The sequence below is a fragment of the Paramormyrops kingsleyae genome, chromosome 6, assembly GCF_048594095.1.
Source record: "Paramormyrops kingsleyae isolate MSU_618 chromosome 6, PKINGS_0.4, whole genome shotgun sequence".
Taxonomy (NCBI): domain Eukaryota; kingdom Metazoa; phylum Chordata; class Actinopteri; order Osteoglossiformes; family Mormyridae; genus Paramormyrops; species Paramormyrops kingsleyae.
In genome coordinates, this window is record NC_132802.1 from 29924553 (window position 1) to 29943619 (window position 19067).

A 19067-nucleotide genomic window follows, 5' to 3' on the forward strand; every position below is an offset into this window, starting at 1 on the left:
TAAGTTTCCACAAATGTTGTCATTTATTGCAGATGAACTATCTCAGCATGTCAGAGCCACCAAGGAGATCCAAGCCAGGATTCTACAGCGTTTTGGTCACGGACACCTGGAGATATAACATTTGAAGGAGGAGCATCACTATTTTCTAAATAGCCAGACATGTCAGTTCACATAATCAGGGTACTATGGGGATGTTTGGGTATTTGCTTATACAGTAATAAATGATAGGAGTCATATTCTATTGCAGTAATTGTTCAGTGGTACGTACTTCTAATCAGGAAGACGCGTACAAAGAGCTGGAATATTTGATTCTTAAGATTTTACTAAATGCTCAATTACAACAACCTTGTTACCGCCACTATCAGTTGCATGATTACTGTTACAAATTTTTGTTCAAAAATACAAAGGACAAAGACTTACTAATAACAAAGGAATAATAGTTAGACTGAGCATAATCTTCACTACCATCATATACTCCTACCATGGTCAGATTTTACTTGAGTGAATTTTCAAAACAGAAAGATCTTTGCATGGTACTATTACCTCATCAGGATAATTGAAGAAGCTTTCTTTAGGAGACAGATTGGGGAGACATTAGATCAAAGTCTGATAAATTCCTAGCAACCCAGACACCTGCAGCAAAGAGGCCCAGATTCACCAGGAGGTTCCTGTAAGGCAAACATTTTATACTGTTATTTGTTGAACATTTCTGTATGGTTCACAAGTATACAACTTTGATTTTAAAAAAGTGTTTTGGCAAAGATTCCAAAATGCAAAAGACAGACAAATTCACAGACAATGGCTGCTACAGTAACATCCCACAAACACCTAATGAACATCTCAAAAACAGGGTAGCAGACAGTCCAGCAGTTGAAATTGAAATTTTAAGCAGGCAGTTGTCCTAGGAGAACAATACAAAAGCAAAAGGAAGGTCTGTAAAACGTCTACAATTCAAAATTCCCCAGCTAATTTAATTTCACGGGCCCTGTAAAGTCCTGGGCCCCCAGAATCTGCCAAGGTATCCATGCCCATACTGCACCCGTCTGTACCACATTACTGACCTAAAATGTGATCTGGTCTCCTGAAGGTAGACAAGAGAATCAGATTTAACAAGCAAGTTCGGAGAAATGTAACAAAACCTGAACTGTTGATGTGCCCGCAAAATCTGTTCTCAAAAATAATTAGGTTGATTATATTTATATGAGGTTGTAATATTTGCTACTGTAATTGTCCAAAGACAAACATTTACTAATCCCTGGTGGAAATTCGAAATATGAGCCTTAATTGTAAATGTTTGGAATTTATATAAGAAGGTAAAGATAATGGCAATAATTGGGGTAACAATTGTAATTTCTAAATTGCAAATAGGCTTCTTTTATAGTAGTGATGCCGACGCAGCGCTACCGTGGATCATTAAAAACAGCGCAATGAAAAGGTCACTATGGATTCGCGCTCTTCGGTGAAGCAAACTGTATTTTACATTTACCTTCTAAAATCATTCCTGTCCATGGCGAACCGATACGTAGAAGCCGCCCACTCCAATATACCAGACGACCCTGCTGCCTTCTTGACTGCTCCACTCATTTTTGTCGCGCACACGAAGACAGCGGCCCCTGCACACGCTTCTGTTCCTTCTTCGACGTTGATATTTTAGTTAGTAGTGTACTTGACATGCGATGCTGCCACCTACTGCACCGGATGAATACCGTACCATTCTACATAGTTATCGTTGCACGCTATAGGTCAGATATTACTCATACCTTTGTAACGCGTCAGTTTCATTTTATATAGTTTGTACACATCAACTAACAGAAATAGGTAAACAATGAAAACAGTAGGCCTAATATTCAATAAATAATTTTCGGCAGTTATAAACTAGCGATTAAATAGGATAATTGAAACAATTATAACTAGGCCTATATATGACTGATCGAATAACTGATACGTAGACCTACATATAACACACTTTTATGTAAAGTTCCAAAAATAATAGCTGTCTTCGGGTACTAAGCTCTGAAAAACCACTTGGCACCATAAGTACGCTACCACTACATCGTTTTACGTCATTGTAATCAGGGTCACTTTTTGGGTGAGGGTGACAAATACTATTGGGAACCACTTTAATGATCAAACTTGTGCCGGGGTCACATGTCAGTAAAGATCGGATTTTTCCTCACTCTACACTGCTGGTAGTACGCGAGATCTCAGAGAAAATTCAACAGTAGAGTGGGAAAAACAATTTAATATTTACTATAAATTAGATCACACCCCGCTCCAGGTATCACTGCCGCTGGTTTCGCCGACTGCTTTGGTCTTCCAAGCATCTTAATATATTAAACTCCAGCTAACGTAATTAAAGGGGCGATTTCAAAGAGTCGCTGCATTAAACTATATTAGAAATTACTTTAAATGGTAAATGGACTGCATTTATCTAGCGCTTTTCTACTCCTACGAGTACTCAAAGCCCTTTACAATACATGCCTCACATTCACCCATCCACACTCACATTCATACACCGGTGGCGAAGGCTGCCATACAAGGCGCCAATCAGCACACCGGGAGCAATTTAGGGTTCAGTGTCTTGCTCAAGGACACTTGGATGGATGCCGAACGACAACACTACCTCCTGCACCCCCATCTTACCGGAGTAAAGTTAGCAGTGGGTTCGATATTAGCCAGACATTCCCAGATAATCTTTGAATTTACTGCACACCTTGGTTATTCAATTATTATATCCAATAAACTATGAAAAAGCTAAATAATGCAGCTCCTGGTATGAATTAACTCATTCGCTTGGGTTTTGACAGACCGCGACATTTCAAAATAAAAGTCCCAAATTTAAAAAAGAAGTTCTTCAACAAACGATTATTACAAAACAGTCTAAAACGCTATTCCAATGTGGCACATACTTACAAGAAATGACAAGCACATACATGGCCCATATAACACTCGTGAAACTGTAAATCGTGGTATAAGGTAACATGTCCATTATTTTTATATGCAGGTGGAACACCAGCAGCTGCATTATTTTGCTTTTTCACAATGTACTGGATATAATAATTGAATAACCAAGGTGTGCATGTGATTTCACAAACACACACGAATTTGTAAATGTGCAATTTACTTTGTTTTGTAATGTTTTAATAGAGTAAATTCAAAGATGATCTGTGAATGTCTGGCGAATATCGAACCCACTGCTAACTTTACTCCGGTCCCCAATCTCCCCTAACATTACTGTTACAGTACGATCGTATTTTTGGAAACCATTTGACCTTTAGCAAGATTGGTCTATTTTACTTGCATTTCTGGCCCCCGATTGGTGGCACGTCATGCACATCATTGGCGTTAAGACAGCATGGATGCACCAGACGACGTAGTTTCTGTGTTTTACCGGGGCGGGACGCGGAAGTGGAAGGAAAGTAATAAGCGGGAGCTGACTGGATCAGAAGCAGACATTAAACGGGGAGAAAGGAAGAGTCTTCGTTGATAGTTTTTATTTTGTAGTTCAAAATAAAGCTATAAAAATAATTGTTTATGGTTTTATTTTATAGTTCTTATTTTTAAAAACTATACCATAAAGTGTTTTTGGAACTGGTAGCACAGAGCGGGTAAGTATGTTGCGTTCAGTTGTTACTTGTTGTTAAAGTTGTATCTGCCTTAAAGCGGGTAGGACAGTGGAATCATTCCCGGGAAAAGCCTTTGCTTGTAGCCACTCGCCTGGTGAGTCTTTAAGGAGGAATCGGCCGCCGGCCCGCCAGCTGGCCAGCGCTCTCGTCCTTCTTATAAACTATTAATCGTTTATTCGCAATTTAGATATTTTTTTCTTTATGGTCGTACGGAACTAGATAGGAGCTTACACCTATAGTAATTGATTTGTGTCTGGTGTTTTCCAGTCATGCAGTTAGTTGGCTAGACAACTATATGGAAAGTTTTATGAAGGCCCCTAATTAGTTACTTTTGATTGCTTTAACATTTTTTTTCTATGTGAAAAATGAAATGGGTTGTCGATTCCCTTAGAATCAACAAATTAGGCCTGTGTCTTGGGTGGTGTATCTAATACGAAGACACAAAAGTGAAACACGAGTCTGATCGCTCTGATGACAATACATCGTAAATGTTAAAGCCATATTAAAGCAAAAATTGCAGTGGGTTTTCAGGTGGACTCATTCGGTCAATATGGCGTATTTCACGTCGATCATTCAGATATCCGGTACTATGGCGTTATGGGTCCCACGGAGTACCGGCGTGTACTAATTCCGTTTTCCCAACTAGACATCGTGCATCATAACACGTATGATAGCCAATTTTGTATCCGATCGCGTTCCGTAGCTTTCAGCCTCAGAGGGTCCGTAGCATCTCTATTGATTACTTTTTTGAGGTCTTGATGAATTTTATCCCCAGGTTTGACGTTAGTCTTTGCATGTTTACAGAAATTCGGGAAATTGGTTGAGAACAATTTCCACATCTCTGCCAGACGTCATGTATTGTGTTGAAAATTCCTTCATGATGGGAATGTTAAGTGGAGGTACCCATATGACAGCACTGGAGTCAGGCCAGGATACCCCCACATACACCTGCTGTGGAGTCAGTGTTTACTGATATCTGCAGTATGGAGTGGATGCTGGTGACGGAGCCGTGTACATGGTGTGGCCTGCCTGTTGTTTAGCTGGCAGCCAGTGGCGATGGTTGTCAAGTGAGGGGGTGTGTCGGAGCGATGGGATGGTTGAAGTTAGGCCTATTAAAGTAATGTCAAACCTTTGGTGAAGTTCTAGCTTTAGAAAATTGCAAAGCTGGGCTATGTAAAGTGTGTTTGTGGCCATTGCAGCTGCTCCTGTGGATGGTCGCCAAAATTTCTGGTGCAAGTTAGGGGCGTTTCTAGCTATAGAAAAAAAATCAGGGGCTAAGTCAAATTAAACTTGGGCTTGACTTTTTTTTTGAAGGAAAATTGGCATCGGGGGTAAAATACTCGGGACTATAGCCCCCAGTGATCGGACCTAATGACACCCATGGTGCCAGCGCCGGTCATGTTATTTGGATGCTTGATTAGCCGCAGAAATTGTTTTATTGAGGTAATATGTCGTAAACTTTGTGGTAGCCCTCATTGAATAGCACATCTCTTGTAGAGTGTCTGATTTCTGTATAATGTCGCCATCATGTCGTGTTATGAATGAGGAAAACCCTTGCGCTGCTCATTTCGTAAAGTTTCTTTTTTTTATCATGCGACGAAAATGATTACATAATCACAGAAGCCCAATGTGTAACATTTAGCGTCGCTACAATGGTCACTATGGCGAAATAAGGCCTATCTGTTTTTTAAAAATGCCTTTAAGTGTTAAATTCTACAACTGTTTTGTACTGTAGATAGATACTATATTAATCCCAAATGAATTTGCACGTTAACATTACCACTGCATACATATTTAGCTGATATAGACATTTAGACATTAATGAACAGTATTGATAACATTACATGGTAATACTGTAAAGAATGCCAGGGAAAGTGTTGCACGGAATTATGTGGTAATGTCTGCAAAATGTATAGTATTTCACAGTGGGCTGTACTGTGAACAACTGAATGTTCTGTGAATTTGACTAAGTGGCTCTGGTCTGTTAAGCCAATTGTTTGTCTCCTGTGCTATGAAACGTGCGTTAAGTATGTAAAGAGAAATTCTCAAATCTCTTTTGATTACTGCATTATATAAATATCTGTCACATTTAAAGGCTTAAACACATACCTAAATATTATTCATTGAGTAACTAGTATTATGGTCACGTGTATCAAAACCATAAATTCATTACCCCCACACTCTTTATAAGGGATAGAAAAGCTTTAGAAATGGTTTGTTCACCCACTCTGCTTCCAGTGGCATATCACTGGCAGGTGTCAGAAGCCTTCCGGAAGAAGCATAGGCCATGTGGCTGGACCACATCGTGGATGGAATGCCAGTCTGTGCCAGAGCTCGCATGGATATGCTGACAGACATCCACATGTTATGCAGATCTACACGTATTTGAAGGACACTGAGAATATCAAGTACGAAGAATCAAACCCACAACTCACTGGAGTGAGGTGTCAGTGCTACCCTGTCATACTTCCATGCTGTCCAGGGTTACTTGTGTGCTTGTATAATATACGCATTACATGTATTGTGCCGAAATAGTGTGCAGTGTGTAGCTCAGGCGGCTAAGCCTCTGTATATAACCGGTAGGTCACCGGTTTGAGCCTGGCCTAGGTAGAATAGTCACATGTCTATGGGCTCTTGAGCATGGTCCTTAACCCCCAGTTCCCTGAGTGTCGCAAGGTGACTGTTCTCTCGCTGTGACCATTAAGCTTGTCATTTCTAATGAGAACAAGATGGGGCAAAGTGAAAAGAGAATTTCTCCATGGCTATTAGTAAAGTATCACTTTTCTAAAATTCCTTAAATAGTTAATTGCAATATTAACTATATTTAATAATCAAATAAGAAGACTTGGGTCTAATCTGTGCTTTACAGGGAACACCTGATTTGGTGGCGTCATGGCAACAGGGGGTAAAGATGACCCCTTGAAGCCCAATCGGAAAAGTCCCAGTCAAGATGAGTTGCACACAGACCCAGGTAAGAGCTTTGCCCTGATGTCAGAGTCTTTTCTCTGCTCTAAATGAAGGAAAGCAGGAGATTGTGCTATTAGCATACTGCTGGAGCTAGCTGAGAAATCTCATGTGAAGCTAACCTTGACTGTATGGTGTGCTTTGTGATTTAGTCCATTCAATGGGGGTGTGCAGAGTTAGATTTACCACTGTTGCTACTTGATGAACTTGTGACCTATTTGCACCGGTTTTGCTCCAAGCAGGTATCATTTTAAATCCCTCTAGCACAGGGATCTCCAAGTCCGGTCCTGGAGAGCTGCTGTCCAGTAGGTTTTCTATCCTACCTGGCTTCTGATGAGCCACACCTGCTCCTGGTATTTACTTGAGTATAGGTGTGACTCATCAGAAGCCAGGTAGGATGGAAAACCTATTGGACAGTAGCTCTCCTGGACTGGAGTTGGAGACCCCTGCCTAGCACTTATTTTAGCTTTTTAGTTCTGGTGCAGCTCTGGTAATATTTCTGGCTTCCAGTTAATTCCTGGTGGTTACCTGACCATTGCAGGTCACATACATATGCACACACACACCGGTGTGTAGCTTTAAATTCTGAGCCCTTGGCAGAATGTAATCTAGGGCCTTCCCACCCAATTTTGCAAATGTGTTTTGGCCTCTATAAAGTGCTGGGCCCCCTTAATCTGCCGGGGTATCCATGCTCCTACTGGCGTCCCTGCATGTAGAGTCAGAGATGCCAGTTGGTTTAACCAACTGGCATATGACGTGGAAAGCATACAGTGTCTGCATACACACAACTCCACTGCCAGAGACAACTGTGCTACCCTCTCAGCCACACACATTTATATTGTATGCATAAAATTTTCGGATTAGCTACAGTAGCATGTCTTGCTATGCATTGCCCAAGATGGATTTGATGGCTTCTTGGGTGTGTTGAGGCACAGGGCTGAAGTCTGGCTTTGTGTCATTCGTAATTGTGTATTTTTTAATTTTCCCAGAGGAAGAGGTGGTGCAGGAAGCAGAGGCGGTGTTTTGCAGCTATGTGCGGTACCGTTACCACCAGGAGATGGAGCAGGGCGAACAGTCTACACCCAACCCAGAGATCGTAGCATTGCAGCCAGATGAGAGCAGGTAGTTGGGGTGTTCAGTGTGGCTGCCCTTAACTATCAAGAAAAATGCTTAAACCTCTTTAATGACTATTCCAATGATCTGTGACAATGGCAAAAGACTAACCAGCTTGTGCTTTGACTAAAGCAGCCATTGCTTATCCATTTGTGGTTCCATGCTATATGATTACTGCACGGTCCATAACCCCAGTAACATTACTTTCTGATCCTCACTTGTATGTCTCCTTTGACAACATCTGCTAAATAAGAAACGCATGCTTGAGGGCATTATATCCTCCTGAGACCCAAGGAAAAAAAGTGTCCTTCAATTGTAGGATATTTGTCTTTGGAGGAAATAAGACATCTTACAATTAAATTTTTTCAAATTAATTTTTATTTTTAAGTTCGCAGCATGTCCTCTTTAGTGCACAACAGGAATAAATATGTTTCCTAACATCAGTGAAAAACTAAATGCAAAAATACAATGTCCACTACAATGGATATAAATGAATAGGTCGGGTCTCAGGAGGATATCTCATTGTAAACATTAGAAGCCAATCAGAATCCTTTCTGTTGGAATGATTAACCAAATGAAAGTGGATAGATTTCTGAATTGACTCTACACAGGGGTCATTGACCTCTGGTATAGCCTCAATTCACATTGATTCTGGCTGCATTAACAAATGACATTTCTTTCCCTGCAGTCCCATGTGCCGTGTGGGCCAGCAGCTGGCCATCATCGGTGACGACATCAACAGGCGGTATGACTTCTCGGGCATGCTGTCCCAGCTTGCCTTGACGCCTGACAATGCCTACGACTACTTCTGCAAGATTGCCAACAGGTACTGTGAGAAGTTCTTGGTGTATTGGTGGCACTCTTGTCGTCTATGAACTGGGGCATCTATATCCCATGTTGTCAGCCATTTCACCATTGAGTGCAATATGAATTTGCCAAGAACTGATCTTAAGATATGGAACCTGCAAAAATCCCCCTTAACCACATGCTTGTTCTGTCCCCTTGATTGCAGAAACCCCTTGCAACTCTCTGTAATCATGCCGTCATCCACTCAGTCTCCATGGCTGCACTCCTTTTACAATTCTCTAATCTTGAGTTTTGTCCTTCCATTTAATGCAGCCTCTATTTTGACCATCTTCTGTCTCCTCCTTTCTTATGCTTCCCCTGCTCTAGTTGGGATGAAGGTGCAGGTAAATGTTCGGGTGAAAAGGATGCGACAGCATGAGTGGCTCCACTTTGAAAAAACCTTAGAACATCGAGCGATTCACTGTAACAGTGTCACATATAAACCTTTGAACATCGAGCGATTCACTGTAACAGTGTCACATATAAACCAGTTTGGCATTTTTATGTGCTCTAAGTGATAGTGCTGCCGGTTTTGTGGATGCCGGTGTAACTTGAACCTAGGCCATTCTCTGATGATATACAGTGAGCTTAGCAATCGCACAAGGCTACCTTGGCAGATTTTGCTTATCGATAAATTTAGCATTTTTTTAATGAATTGTATTTATTTGTGCATTACTGCTGAGTGACTTGGAGGGGGAAAATGATTAGTAATTGCAGTAAATTTGTTGTTAAATGATGTAAAATTGAATTATCATATTTCATATTAAACTATAAAAAAATCACAGTACTATTATCCCGCCCCAGTCTCTAGTCTCCCATTGGACAACATGCTGTGGCTTGCCTGAATGTCTCTCACTGTCTCCCCAGCCTGTTTGATTCTGGGATAAACTGGGGCCGTGTGATCGCACTGCTCAGCTTCGGCTACCGCATGGCACTGCACGTCTTTCAGCAGGGCATCACTGGCTTCCTGTCCAGCATCGCACACTTCATTGGCGACTACCTCCTGCGGAACCGCATCGCCCAGTGGATCGCGCAGCAGGGAGGCTGGGTAATGGCACCACCGAAGTCTGCAGCCGGCACACACCGGTGCTCAAGATGGCTTTTTAGTAATCTGTTCTCCTCTGTCCCAGGTTGCTGCTCTCGATCTGGACAATGTCTACGTGAACTACATGATGGCCCTGCTGGCTGTGGTGCTCATAGGCCAGTTTGTCTACCGCAGGTTTTTCAGCTGAGGGCTGGAGCCCTGGCAGGAAGCCTCACCTCTCACTGTGACCACTCAGCTCAGGAACCACCTTCCAGGGAATGTGGGATGGACAGACAGGGTAGCGGGTTGCTGCTGGTGCCCCTTCGTTCTGCCACTGCTCCTCTGCAGAACGAGACAATCGGAGCTCATTTAGTTTGCTTATCTAAAATCTGCTGAAATTTAAAATCTACATCTGTACTTGTCCTTGGTTTTTGAGGACCCACCTGTCATCCACACATTCTAAGTACACTCTCTTACCTTAGTTTTTTGAATATCTCCTGTCCTACCCAGACCCTTAATGCGCACGCATTTTCCCCATCCACCCTTCATCTTGCATGTGTTTGGTAGAGATCCTGTCCCTCTTACACTCCGACGCAGTGCCAAACTCTGCTCACTCTTAAGGCATCTTTGCACACCAGGCACTGCAGGTCTGAATATCTTCGGCAGCTGTGTCATCCCTCAGAAGACTGGACACCTGCCTCAGACCTTTTGGGAGGGATAGAATTAGCGCAGGGGTTCCTGGTGTGCTTGCACGGGGGAATCGCAATGGCCGTTATCATGTGGGTGTTTGTTATAGTCTCAGAGGGAAGGTCCCGGGCCATCGTGTCTGTGGAAGTGCTGTATGATTATTCGTGAAATGCTTCTTATTTACAGCACGAAGAACCATGTTGAACACTAATTCAAATGCCACATATGAAAGATTCATTGCCTCTGACCTGTATTTGCCATGTAATATATTGGGGGTTTTTTTTAGGCTTTTTTTTTTTTTTTTTAAATCCTTACGTTTTACCCCTAGCCCCCTCCCCCCAATTCCAAATTGATAATCCAGAATGTCTCCAGTACCTCAGCTAGATGATACAGGGTAGTCCATATTTCCTAAAATTTGATCAGTAAACTTGTGATTGTGTGTTTATATAATATATATATATATTACTGAGGGACTCTAGGATTTTTTTCTGCCATGCTGTGCAAATAAAGGACTTTATTTGAATACCCAGTTTAAAGAAGTAAAAAGTGACATGAATTCAACAAATGAGAGGGAAACATTGAGCATTTTCCTCAGATTTCTTTCCAAAAACATCACTCCCTTTTTTAAGTATGACTGTGATGATATGCAACCTTCTGTGAAACATTTTATCGGTTTAAAATTATTGCAAAACAGTTCAATCCCTGTGGCTTTACACCAGAAATAAAGTAATGGTTCTTGTATCTGTTTTGGGCCAGAAGTGGTTTCTAGTGTGTGTGTGTCTCTGTCTTTCTGTGGATTATATTGATATTATATGGTTGGGACCAAAAGAAAAACCTGTTTTGACATTGTAGGGACATCTTCAGGTCCTCACTAGGATTTGTGAATGCAATCAAAAAAGTAAAAATGCCTAAAAGCTCGTATTTTGTTTGGTTACTTGTGTTTAAGGTTAAGGTAGGGGTTAAGGTCGTCATGTTGGGATTACGGTTTTCCCCATAGAAATGAATGGAGAGTCACTACAAAGATATAATTGCAAGCCTGTGTGTGTGTTTTATTTTTTTTAAATAGGACAGCTTTGGGTGTTGTTTCGCTGTTCTTTATATGTAACATAAGGTTCAGCTACAAGGCTGCACCAAAAACCATCAATCCTCTTTCGATTCTAATGAAAGACTATTAATGCTGCACTGGAAATCGTATCTTTTAATTTCTGTGAAAATGTCACTTGTTAGTGTTTTGCTTAGGATGCCTTTTTGACGTTAGTCCTACTTAATCTAGTAAAGGTTAAGAATATTCCTGGTTAAAGAATCAAGGCGAGGAACTTTGGCTGTAATTCTATAGGCTATTGTGGTCATGCCTCGCATCAAATATCTGAAAGAGACCTAGGTGCCAGTGAGTCTGTTTATTGAAAGGAAAAAAATATGTATTGGTATCGACACCCCCCTTCCTAGCTATATCCATTATACAAACGAAAACTGCATATTGGAAATTTCAGGTAATTTTCATTCCTATAGGCTAACAATTTACTGCCGTTTTTTGCTTTACAAAATGCTATGCTGCATCCCCTTATCGATGCCAGGTCACACGGAACCCTCACTCGGTTAACGCCGGCTCCGGTTTTCATTAAGATTACATGACTTCTTTAAAGTTCAAACTTAAAGCTTTTCATTTTAAAGTAAAGGATTCCGATAAATCATTCGTGACTACTGCTTCGTTACATCCCATTTTGGGTGGTGAACTCGATCGGTGGGATTTTATATCCATAAACTTTTGTGCTTCCGATTTCCAAATAGCCTAGGTATCGTCTATAGAAAATAATCTATAGAAAAGAATGCATTCATATGCATAAACTTTAACAAATCTTTAAAATATGCATGAAGTGTTAAGCAGTTCTAAGGAACACGTGATTGCTTTTTGTGAATTACACTTAAAAATACTGAATCTTGCTGTTTTATAACCTATGTTATAACGTCGTATTTGTATGTCTAGCAGGGGCGCCGCCAGAAATCTTGGGCCCCATGAAAGATTAGAATTCCCCCCCCCCCTTTTTGCGAAAAGGTAAAGCCCCTAACAGGGCCCCATGTCAGTGCTGGGCCCCTAGAATCGTTCTAACCTTTCCCCCCCCTGGCGGCGCCCCTGATGTCTAGTACTGCTCAAAAGTTGGAATCCATATAATTTGGCACGTCGTATCCAGTTGTGATATAACCGAACCAACTTTAATAGTTACACAACGTTGGCATAAGGGGGCGGGCATTCAACCACCCGCACGTAGTCGTGTAGCACGCCTCCAGTTATATATCATATTTACGGACTGAACAAGTATAAAATTCTGGAGGTAAGATTTGGATATGCGTCGATACTTTATACCATTCTCATTTTTATGATTACGCAAGCATGCCTATTTATGCTAGGATATACTTTACTCTTATCCGGGGATCAAATGTCTGTGTTCGTTGCAAAATTTTTGAATGAGGAAGAAAAACTACGGAGGCTATGTTTTTAAAATACATTGTTGGGGATTTTGATGACGACGTCTGTCAGATTTCGCCATGGTGTTGACTCCTGCTCCTATTTTTGTCTTGGGCGGTAAATAGGGTTGCCACCCGTCCCTTACAATAGGGGATCGTCCCGCTCTGGGAAATAAACTGCTGCGGCCCGCAAGTGCTATACTGGACGATCCGTATTATTAAGGGACTGATGGCAACCCTATTGGTAAATGACGGTCGCAAAAATGTTTGGGAATGTGAATCCCAGTGATCGTAAGTGAAACCAAAGCTGTGATCAGTGTGACCAGTTTTTCGTTAGTTAATTGTACCGAATGCGCGTTGCTTTTTTTTTTTAATTAACTTTTTTAAAATACAGCAACACGCCACTGGGATTTAACTTTTTCATACTTTATATTCAAATTAAATTAACGTACAATGCTGTGAAACAGAGAACGTGAATGTGTTTTGAGTGGTAGAAGAGCTGAATTCCCCGTAGTCTGTTAGCTTGAGCGAGGTGCACCAGCAGCGCAACATACTTAGTGCCAACTTTAGTTACTATAGAAATGGCAAGCAGTAAGCCTATAGCCATTTACCAGCGCTCGAACCGTTCAATGTTTATATGTCCTTTCTTTCTTTTTACTTCTTCGTATACTATTGTCTTTCATTTCCCTCCCACTTTTAAAATATATTTTGATAGCGTAATACGTATGCAAATTTCCGTATTACGCAATTCGACGACTCTGGCGAATTTACATTAAAAGCATCCGGCAGCACCGGGAGAAAATTTCTCATGCACCTGTTTGGACGGATATCTGTCTGAATGACAGCATTGCATATTTTATTCACGACTTATTACATTTGTTCGTGATATCTGATTCGCTGTTTGACGTCACGCATTTAACCTGTTGCCAACAATGAAAAGTGAAGGATGTTCAGTGTTTCCCAGCTTTGGGGGCGGCAGACGGACACCAACAGGATTCATGGTGTTCATGTGTTTCTTTTAATGACAGCAGTCAATATAATAACTGAAATAAACATCAGAACATTTCTTTTTATGACAGCTATCCACAAAGTCTGCAGCTTTTGTCACTGCAGTGTATCTTTCTGGGCTTCTGGAAGGACATTTCTAGAGCCTCTTGATATGGGAAGTCAGAAACGTCTGGCCTATTTATTGAAATCCACATGCAGGCTGCAAGATGGACTCCTTCAGCCTATTGCCGATGTTTGTCTTACATTAACTGTTAGGCTATAAAAGTGATAGCTGATAGCTTAAAATAGTGATAGTTTAAAGCAGAAAATCCTATTGTGAAACGTATTTATTACCCAGTTCATGGTTGAGAAGTCTCTGTCCGCCGGTGGGAGTGTGCTTACCTGTGTGTGCGCGCACGTGTTTGTGCGCGCGCATTGGGGCGGAACTCCGCCATGCGCGATAGAGAGAGCAAAGGAAAATTGTAAACGCGCGACCGTGTAGAGAGAAAAATGACAAGCTGTTGTATGAATAAGATAAATAGCATAAGGCTATTTAGTTTGTATAATAAAAGGACAATGTATAGACCTGTTCTATAGGAAAGGTAACCTTAAGTGACTTCTGTTGTGATCTGGCGCTATATAGTAAATAAAATTAAATTAACTTGACCTTCAAGGGGGAGGGGGGGGGGGCGCCCCCCTAATATAATGGTAGGGGAAACACTGATGTTGTTTCCTTCTTGCTGAAACTGGTGTCTGCTGATTCATCAATTCCTGCCTCTCCCTCCTTGTCTGCACAGTACTGATATACTTGAGCCTTACTGCCATGCAAGTCTATTTGTTGTAGCCTTACGACAGATGGCCTAACAGTCCCTTTGTGATTAAAAGCTCACCAGTGCATTTTTAGGTGCAAACAGTTACTTTTGTAAGCCTAAAATTTGTTTTATGTCTGTTTGATTTGTTTCTCAACCTGGCTTCAATGGCTTCCTTGACTTTCATTGGCACAACTCTGGTCCTCATGTTGACAAATGCCGATAGCAGACCCAAAAGGTTATCAAAAACCTAAAATAAGTACTAGGCCTAGATGCTAGATGCTCATATGTGCATTAATTAAGCCATCAAAAAGTACTCAAACACCTGTGATGTGCCCCAAAAATTATGGTGCCCCAAAATGTATGAAAGTGATATAGTTTCTACATAATGAAACCAAATGTTAATACCCTTTAATAAAATTTAAGAATGGGTACCTTAACCACACATGAATTTCAGTACAAATCTAAAATGGTACAGCACAGAAGCAGTTAAGCATGTCTGTCCCAAACATTGAGGGAACTCAACATGCTGGTTGTATTCTAACTAAGCTTTAAGTGACAATGTAGTGCCTTGAGCATAGTGTCCAGAGGACCAGAGTTGGGAAAGTTTACCTGCCATCACTGAAGGGAGATGACCTCTCCGTGTTGATTGACAGAGCAACTGTCTTCACCAATAAGATTGATGTCATAGCAAAGGAAATGATGTTTGTCTTTGCAGCAATGTGGGCACAAATGCTTGGATTCACAGCTTTACCTCACCTGGGTGGACTCAGTGGAAGCATCATCACACGGAGGGAGGTGAAGACCTGGTATCCCAGTCTCATCAAGCCAGCATGGGGTCCACCCAATTCTGCTTTCCCAGTGGTGTGGATGGGGCTTTACACTGGCATGGGGTGAGTGGTACTATAGGGTCTCTATGAAGATCATGCTCATGTAGTTGAAATCTCAGCTACAACTAGTGTGACTGTCAAAAGCAGGGGGTCCTGGGAGGGGTTGGATGGTGCCTTGAGGGTGATCTTCATTTAGAAAATACTACCACTAGTTTATTTCACAAGCAAGAAGCAAGTGAATTTATACAAAACACAAGCATGCAAGAATGTTAGGTAATTCTCATTTAATTCATTCTTATTCTCAGTTTTATAATTGCCAGGTAACTATCATTTTGCATCAGGTTTTAGTTATGTTGGACTATGGATGTTTTTCTGTGTTAACATTGCACTGTTATGTGTGCTATGTTAATATTGTGTGCAATGCAGCTATGCCTCCTACCTAGTGTGGAAGGAACTTGGAGGCTTTACCCAGGATGCAGTGGTGCCACTGGGCCTCTACGGGCTACAGTTGGCTCTTAACTGGGCTTGGACACCCATCTTCTTTGGAGCTCACAGTATCAAACTTGTGAGTATGTTTGATGAATCCTCAATTCTTAAACACCAAAGGTGCAAATGGTTCCTTCCTGGGACCATTCAATCAGCTGAATTTCATCTTACAATCTTACACAGAAACTGCACATGCATTTATAGAACACTGAATATTAAGACAGAATAAGAGGAAGACAGAAAAAGGTGTTTATCCTCAGTTATGCTGTTTTTATAGAGTGTTGCTGTAACGTGGATCCCCCCCCCTTCCAGGCATTGATAGAGATTGTGATTCTGACTGGTACCGTGGGGGCCACCATGGTGTCCTGGTACCCAATCAGCTGTCCAGCTACCCTGCTCATGGTGCCCTACCTGGCATGGCTATGCCTTGCCACCTGCCTCAACTACTGCATCTGGAGAGACAACCCCGAGCCCAAGTGCGATTAACCCCCTTCAAACTCTATAAGCCCCACTGCCTCACTAGGTGGGACAGAAAGAATCGCTGTCCTATGAAGAGGTTCACAGCTTTATCATTTCCTCTTTTCCATTTGTTTTGTAAAACAATAAAATTAAAACCGACAACTGTCTTTAGCTTTTCATAACATGTGGATATCTGTGCATAGGGTATCAGACACTTTAGTGCATATTGCTAAGTATTTCCTGTCAATCGTAGAATACCATTTGTGTTACATACTGCATGTTCATTCCTTCAATGTCCTTGTGAAGCAGAGACTGTATACACAACCCTCTGCTTGGCAATTCCTGATATTTTATATGTATTTTGGTCTAGCAGCAAGCAAGGTCTAGCACAAAGATCTCTTGTAAATTACATTCAACTTCTTTAGCTTTTCTGACATCCTCTACTGTTTGGGGGAACAACCTCACCACATGCATTTGAGGCAGGAGTTGCATTTCATTTACATATCCAATTCAAGTTTGGCAAGTAAAGTTGAATATTTAAACAATTCAGGCCAAGTGTCTTATTCAAGGATACACCACATTCCAACCATTCATCAGCCCTACAGAATCACCTTGAAATCGAGTGAGAGGTTGGGTCCTGTGAAATCTTGAAAAGGGCTTGTTTTGGGGCTTTTGTTTGAGTATGTCCATATAGACCTGACCAGTAGTTAAAAAAAATATATAAAATGAGGCAAAAACTCTATTAAACCGGTATATTTCTAAAAGCTGCAACCATATTTACAGATTGGACAGTTTTTTGGCTTAAGTACAATATAGGTATGAGGATGGAAAAAAATGTAATTTGAAAATATACTAAATTAGAATGATATTTACAGAGTGGAGATCTATGGTGAGCAGCATTACTTTTCAGTGTGCTTTTCAGCACCTTCTTCTGGTGGCTTGGAGGAAAAGCGTTGCATCAGTGTCTTCCACAAACCTTTCTTCTCCTCATCCATCTGCTGCATGCTTCCTGAAAAAATATGATGTGCAGGAGCATAGATTGCTTTGTAGGGCCAAGCAATAAACAGGCCTATGACGATTTACTAAAATAGTTAAGGTAATTCCCATTCACTCCTGACAAGATTCACGTACTGACCTGTAGATAACAATAGTCTACATTCCTCAACTGTCACACCAGTGAAGCTAGTGTCCTTTACTCGAGGGAACTGCAAAACAAAAATTGATATATCATGCACAAAATACAATCTTTTGGTTTATTTCTGCTACCTAAAAGTTCATTTATCAAGAAAGGGTTTTACAATAAACACTGAGTGTTCTCTTGGCAGACTAAATGCCAATAAAGGGCAGCAGAATAGGTACATTGATGATATGCGTGGATGATTAGCTCTAGCAGAAGCAGGAGTAGCAAAATGGCATAGTCTTGAAACCAGAAGACAACCTGCAGACAGTTTAAACCAGCCAATTCAACACCACGAGCACACCGGACATGCCTTCTCTTTGTAGTAGTTGTTGTTGATGCGGACTAAGCTCTCATACATCTGATCACACTTCTCTGGGTCCGAAATCTGCAAGTAAAAGAGGGTAAAAACATGGTCAAGATTTCCACAAGGTACAAATCGGTCCAGGTCTCAAACACAATGTTCTGGGTCCCACTAAATTTAGGTGGGACTGAACAACATACACAAGTAACAAAGCATCATCCAAATGCAGGCAGAAAAAACATCACAAAAGAACACAAATGAGTTTACAACTAAATAAAACTATGCTAGAAAAAGTGTGAATTGAGACAGTTAATATCCCATTTCCCAAAATCAAAGCTTCTAATGTGTAATGTGACAAATTCATCTTTGTTCCTTCAGACTGTTGCAGGGTACGACATTGGAAAAAAGACATCACACTATACTAACTAACAGACAAATAAATATCCGTATGTTCACACAACAGTCTAATATTTTAAGAGCCATTATTCTGATTATAAAAACAGGTCTTTCTCATTGTGAAGGTTTTAAAATAAAGACCGACTTGTGCTAAATTACCAAAATCTTAACTATAGTTAGCATTTCTTTGACAACATCCTGGTCAAGGACATGCAACATGCCATGGTGTTGGCAACATAACTATTTCTACAAAAGTACTTCACTAAAATCGGAGAATAAGGAGAATAAACCTAATGATCGATTCATTACCTACTTATAGCTATACAGTTCACATGACGCGGCCAACAGCAATTGAGCAAGGTTGCGTGTATCTAGAGCAGGGTTCTTCAACTCTGGACCTCGATTCCAAATCCAGGCCATGTTTTCAGTTCTCCCAGGTAGTTGTTTGATAATTACTGATTCTGATTGGTCAGAGGCTTCACACCTGACTGACAGGTAAAGGAAGGCTGGAAAACCAGCAGTGCTCGGACCTCGAGGACCGTGAGTTGAATAACCCTGATCAAGAGGATGCAGTCATTGCTAGCCTCTTTTTTGACATGGCTCCTCTACAGTTCTCACTGGGAAGATTACCTGTGTGTTTTCACCTTCTCGAAAAGCCAGGGCTACCCTCTGTCTTAAAAATGTTCCCAAATCACGTCCTTTCTTCGATTCATCCCTCGGCCATTCCTCACACAGCTTTAGAAACCGACGGTAACGGGTAGCAGCCATTTTCACCCCCGTACAAGAAGCGGAAGTAGGAAGGCGGGACGTAAAGGGTTACAGTTCAACATCAGAGCGTGAACGAAGGAAAATCGGTATTTTTGACACAACGCACTCGTTGCTTATTGGTTGGAATC

General features: G+C 41.2%; 4 protein-coding genes across 8 annotated transcripts; 2 read left to right on the forward strand and 2 right to left on the reverse strand.

Annotated features, from left to right (window-relative positions):
* Positions 1-1663, reverse strand: tomm6 (translocase of outer mitochondrial membrane 6 homolog (yeast)). Its single transcript, XM_023813475.2, has 3 exons — positions 1487-1663; positions 544-668; positions 1-106 (listed from the first exon to the last, which is right to left on the reverse strand). The coding sequence occupies exons 1-2, from the start codon at positions 1582-1584 to the stop codon at positions 572-574; spliced, it is 195 nt and encodes a 64-aa protein (XP_023669243.1). The 5' UTR covers positions 1585-1663; the 3' UTR covers positions 1-106; positions 544-571.
* A 1721-nt stretch (positions 1664-3384) lies between these two features.
* Positions 3385-11001, forward strand: LOC111844757 (bcl-2 homologous antagonist/killer). Of its 3 annotated transcripts, none has more exons than XM_023813530.2 (6): positions 3386-3608; positions 6496-6597; positions 7580-7712; positions 8392-8529; positions 8716-8893; positions 9417-9559. In XM_023813530.2, exons 2-6 carry the CDS (start codon positions 6519-6521, stop codon positions 9423-9425), a joined length of 537 nt encoding a protein of 178 aa, XP_023669298.1. In that variant the 5' UTR covers positions 3386-3608; positions 6496-6518; the 3' UTR covers positions 9426-9559. The 3 variants fall into 3 exon arrangements, with proteins under 3 accessions (XP_023669295.1, XP_023669298.1, XP_023669297.1); XM_023813529.2 differs by lacking the exon at positions 8716-8893 and adding an exon at positions 9680-11001 and having other exon boundaries at positions 3389-3608; positions 9417-9597; XM_023813527.2 differs by lacking the exon at positions 9417-9559 and having other exon boundaries at positions 3385-3608; positions 8716-9409.
* A 1429-nt stretch (positions 11002-12430) lies between these two features.
* Positions 12431-16839, forward strand: tspo (translocator protein). 2 transcript variants are annotated; one of them, XM_023813444.2, is made up of 4 exons: positions 12431-12590; positions 15238-15412; positions 15776-15914; positions 16148-16839. In XM_023813444.2, the coding sequence occupies exons 2-4, from the start codon at positions 15240-15242 to the stop codon at positions 16319-16321; spliced, it is 486 nt and encodes a 161-aa protein (XP_023669212.1). In that variant the 5' UTR covers positions 12431-12590; positions 15238-15239; the 3' UTR covers positions 16322-16839. The 2 variants fall into 2 exon arrangements, with proteins under 2 accessions (XP_023669212.1, XP_023669211.1); XM_023813443.1 differs by lacking the exon at positions 12431-12590 and adding an exon at positions 12860-13014.
* uqcc2 (ubiquinol-cytochrome c reductase complex assembly factor 2) lies at positions 15619-19053 on the reverse strand. Of its 2 annotated transcripts, none has more exons than XM_023813445.2 (5): positions 18802-19053; positions 17785-17859; positions 17430-17499; positions 17198-17303; positions 15619-16990 (listed from the first exon to the last, which is right to left on the reverse strand). In XM_023813445.2, exons 1-5 carry the CDS (start codon positions 18937-18939, stop codon positions 16894-16896), a joined length of 486 nt encoding a protein of 161 aa, XP_023669213.1. In that variant the 5' UTR covers positions 18940-19053; the 3' UTR covers positions 15619-16893. The 2 variants fall into 2 exon arrangements, with proteins under 2 accessions (XP_023669213.1, XP_023669214.1); XM_023813446.2 differs by having other exon boundaries at positions 17168-17303; positions 18802-19015.
* Between the last annotated feature and the right edge of the window lie 14 nt (positions 19054-19067).

Coding starts and splice junctions, on each gene's coding strand:
- tomm6 (XM_023813475.2), bottom strand. CDS start 1,584: ATGAGTGGAGCAGTCAAGAAGGCAGCAGGGTCGTCTGGTATATTGGAG. Junction 669..1,486: donor GACAGGAATGATTTTAGAAG/GTAAATGTAAAA, acceptor TTTGCCTTACAG/GAACCTCCTGGTGAATCTGG.
- LOC111844757 (XM_023813527.2), top strand. CDS start 6,519: ATGGCAACAGGGGGTAAAGATGACCCCTTGAAGCCCAATCGGAAAAGT. Junction 6,598..7,579: donor TGAGTTGCACACAGACCCAG/GTAAGAGCTTTG, acceptor TAATTTTCCCAG/AGGAAGAGGTGGTGCAGGAA. Junction 7,713..8,391: donor TTGCAGCCAGATGAGAGCAG/GTAGTTGGGGTG, acceptor CTTTCCCTGCAG/TCCCATGTGCCGTGTGGGCC.
- tspo (XM_023813443.1), top strand. CDS start 12,972: ATGACGGTCGCAAAAATGTTTGGGAATGTGAATCCCAGTGATC. Junction 13,015..15,237: donor GAATGTGAATCCCAGTGATC/GTAAGTGAAACC, acceptor TTGTCTTTGCAG/CAATGTGGGCACAAATGCTT. Junction 15,915..16,147: donor GAGCTCACAGTATCAAACTT/GTGAGTATGTTT, acceptor CCCCCCTTCCAG/GCATTGATAGAGATTGTGAT.
- uqcc2 (XM_023813445.2), bottom strand. CDS start 18,939: ATGGCTGCTACCCGTTACCGTCGGTTTCTAAAGCTGTGTGAGGAATGG. Junction 17,500..17,784: donor ACAACTACTACAAAGAGAAG/GCATGTCCGGTG, acceptor TTTGTTTTGCAG/TTCCCTCGAGTAAAGGACAC. Junction 17,304..17,429: donor TAGACTATTGTTATCTACAG/GTCAGTACGTGA, acceptor ATATTTTTTCAG/GAAGCATGCAGCAGATGGAT.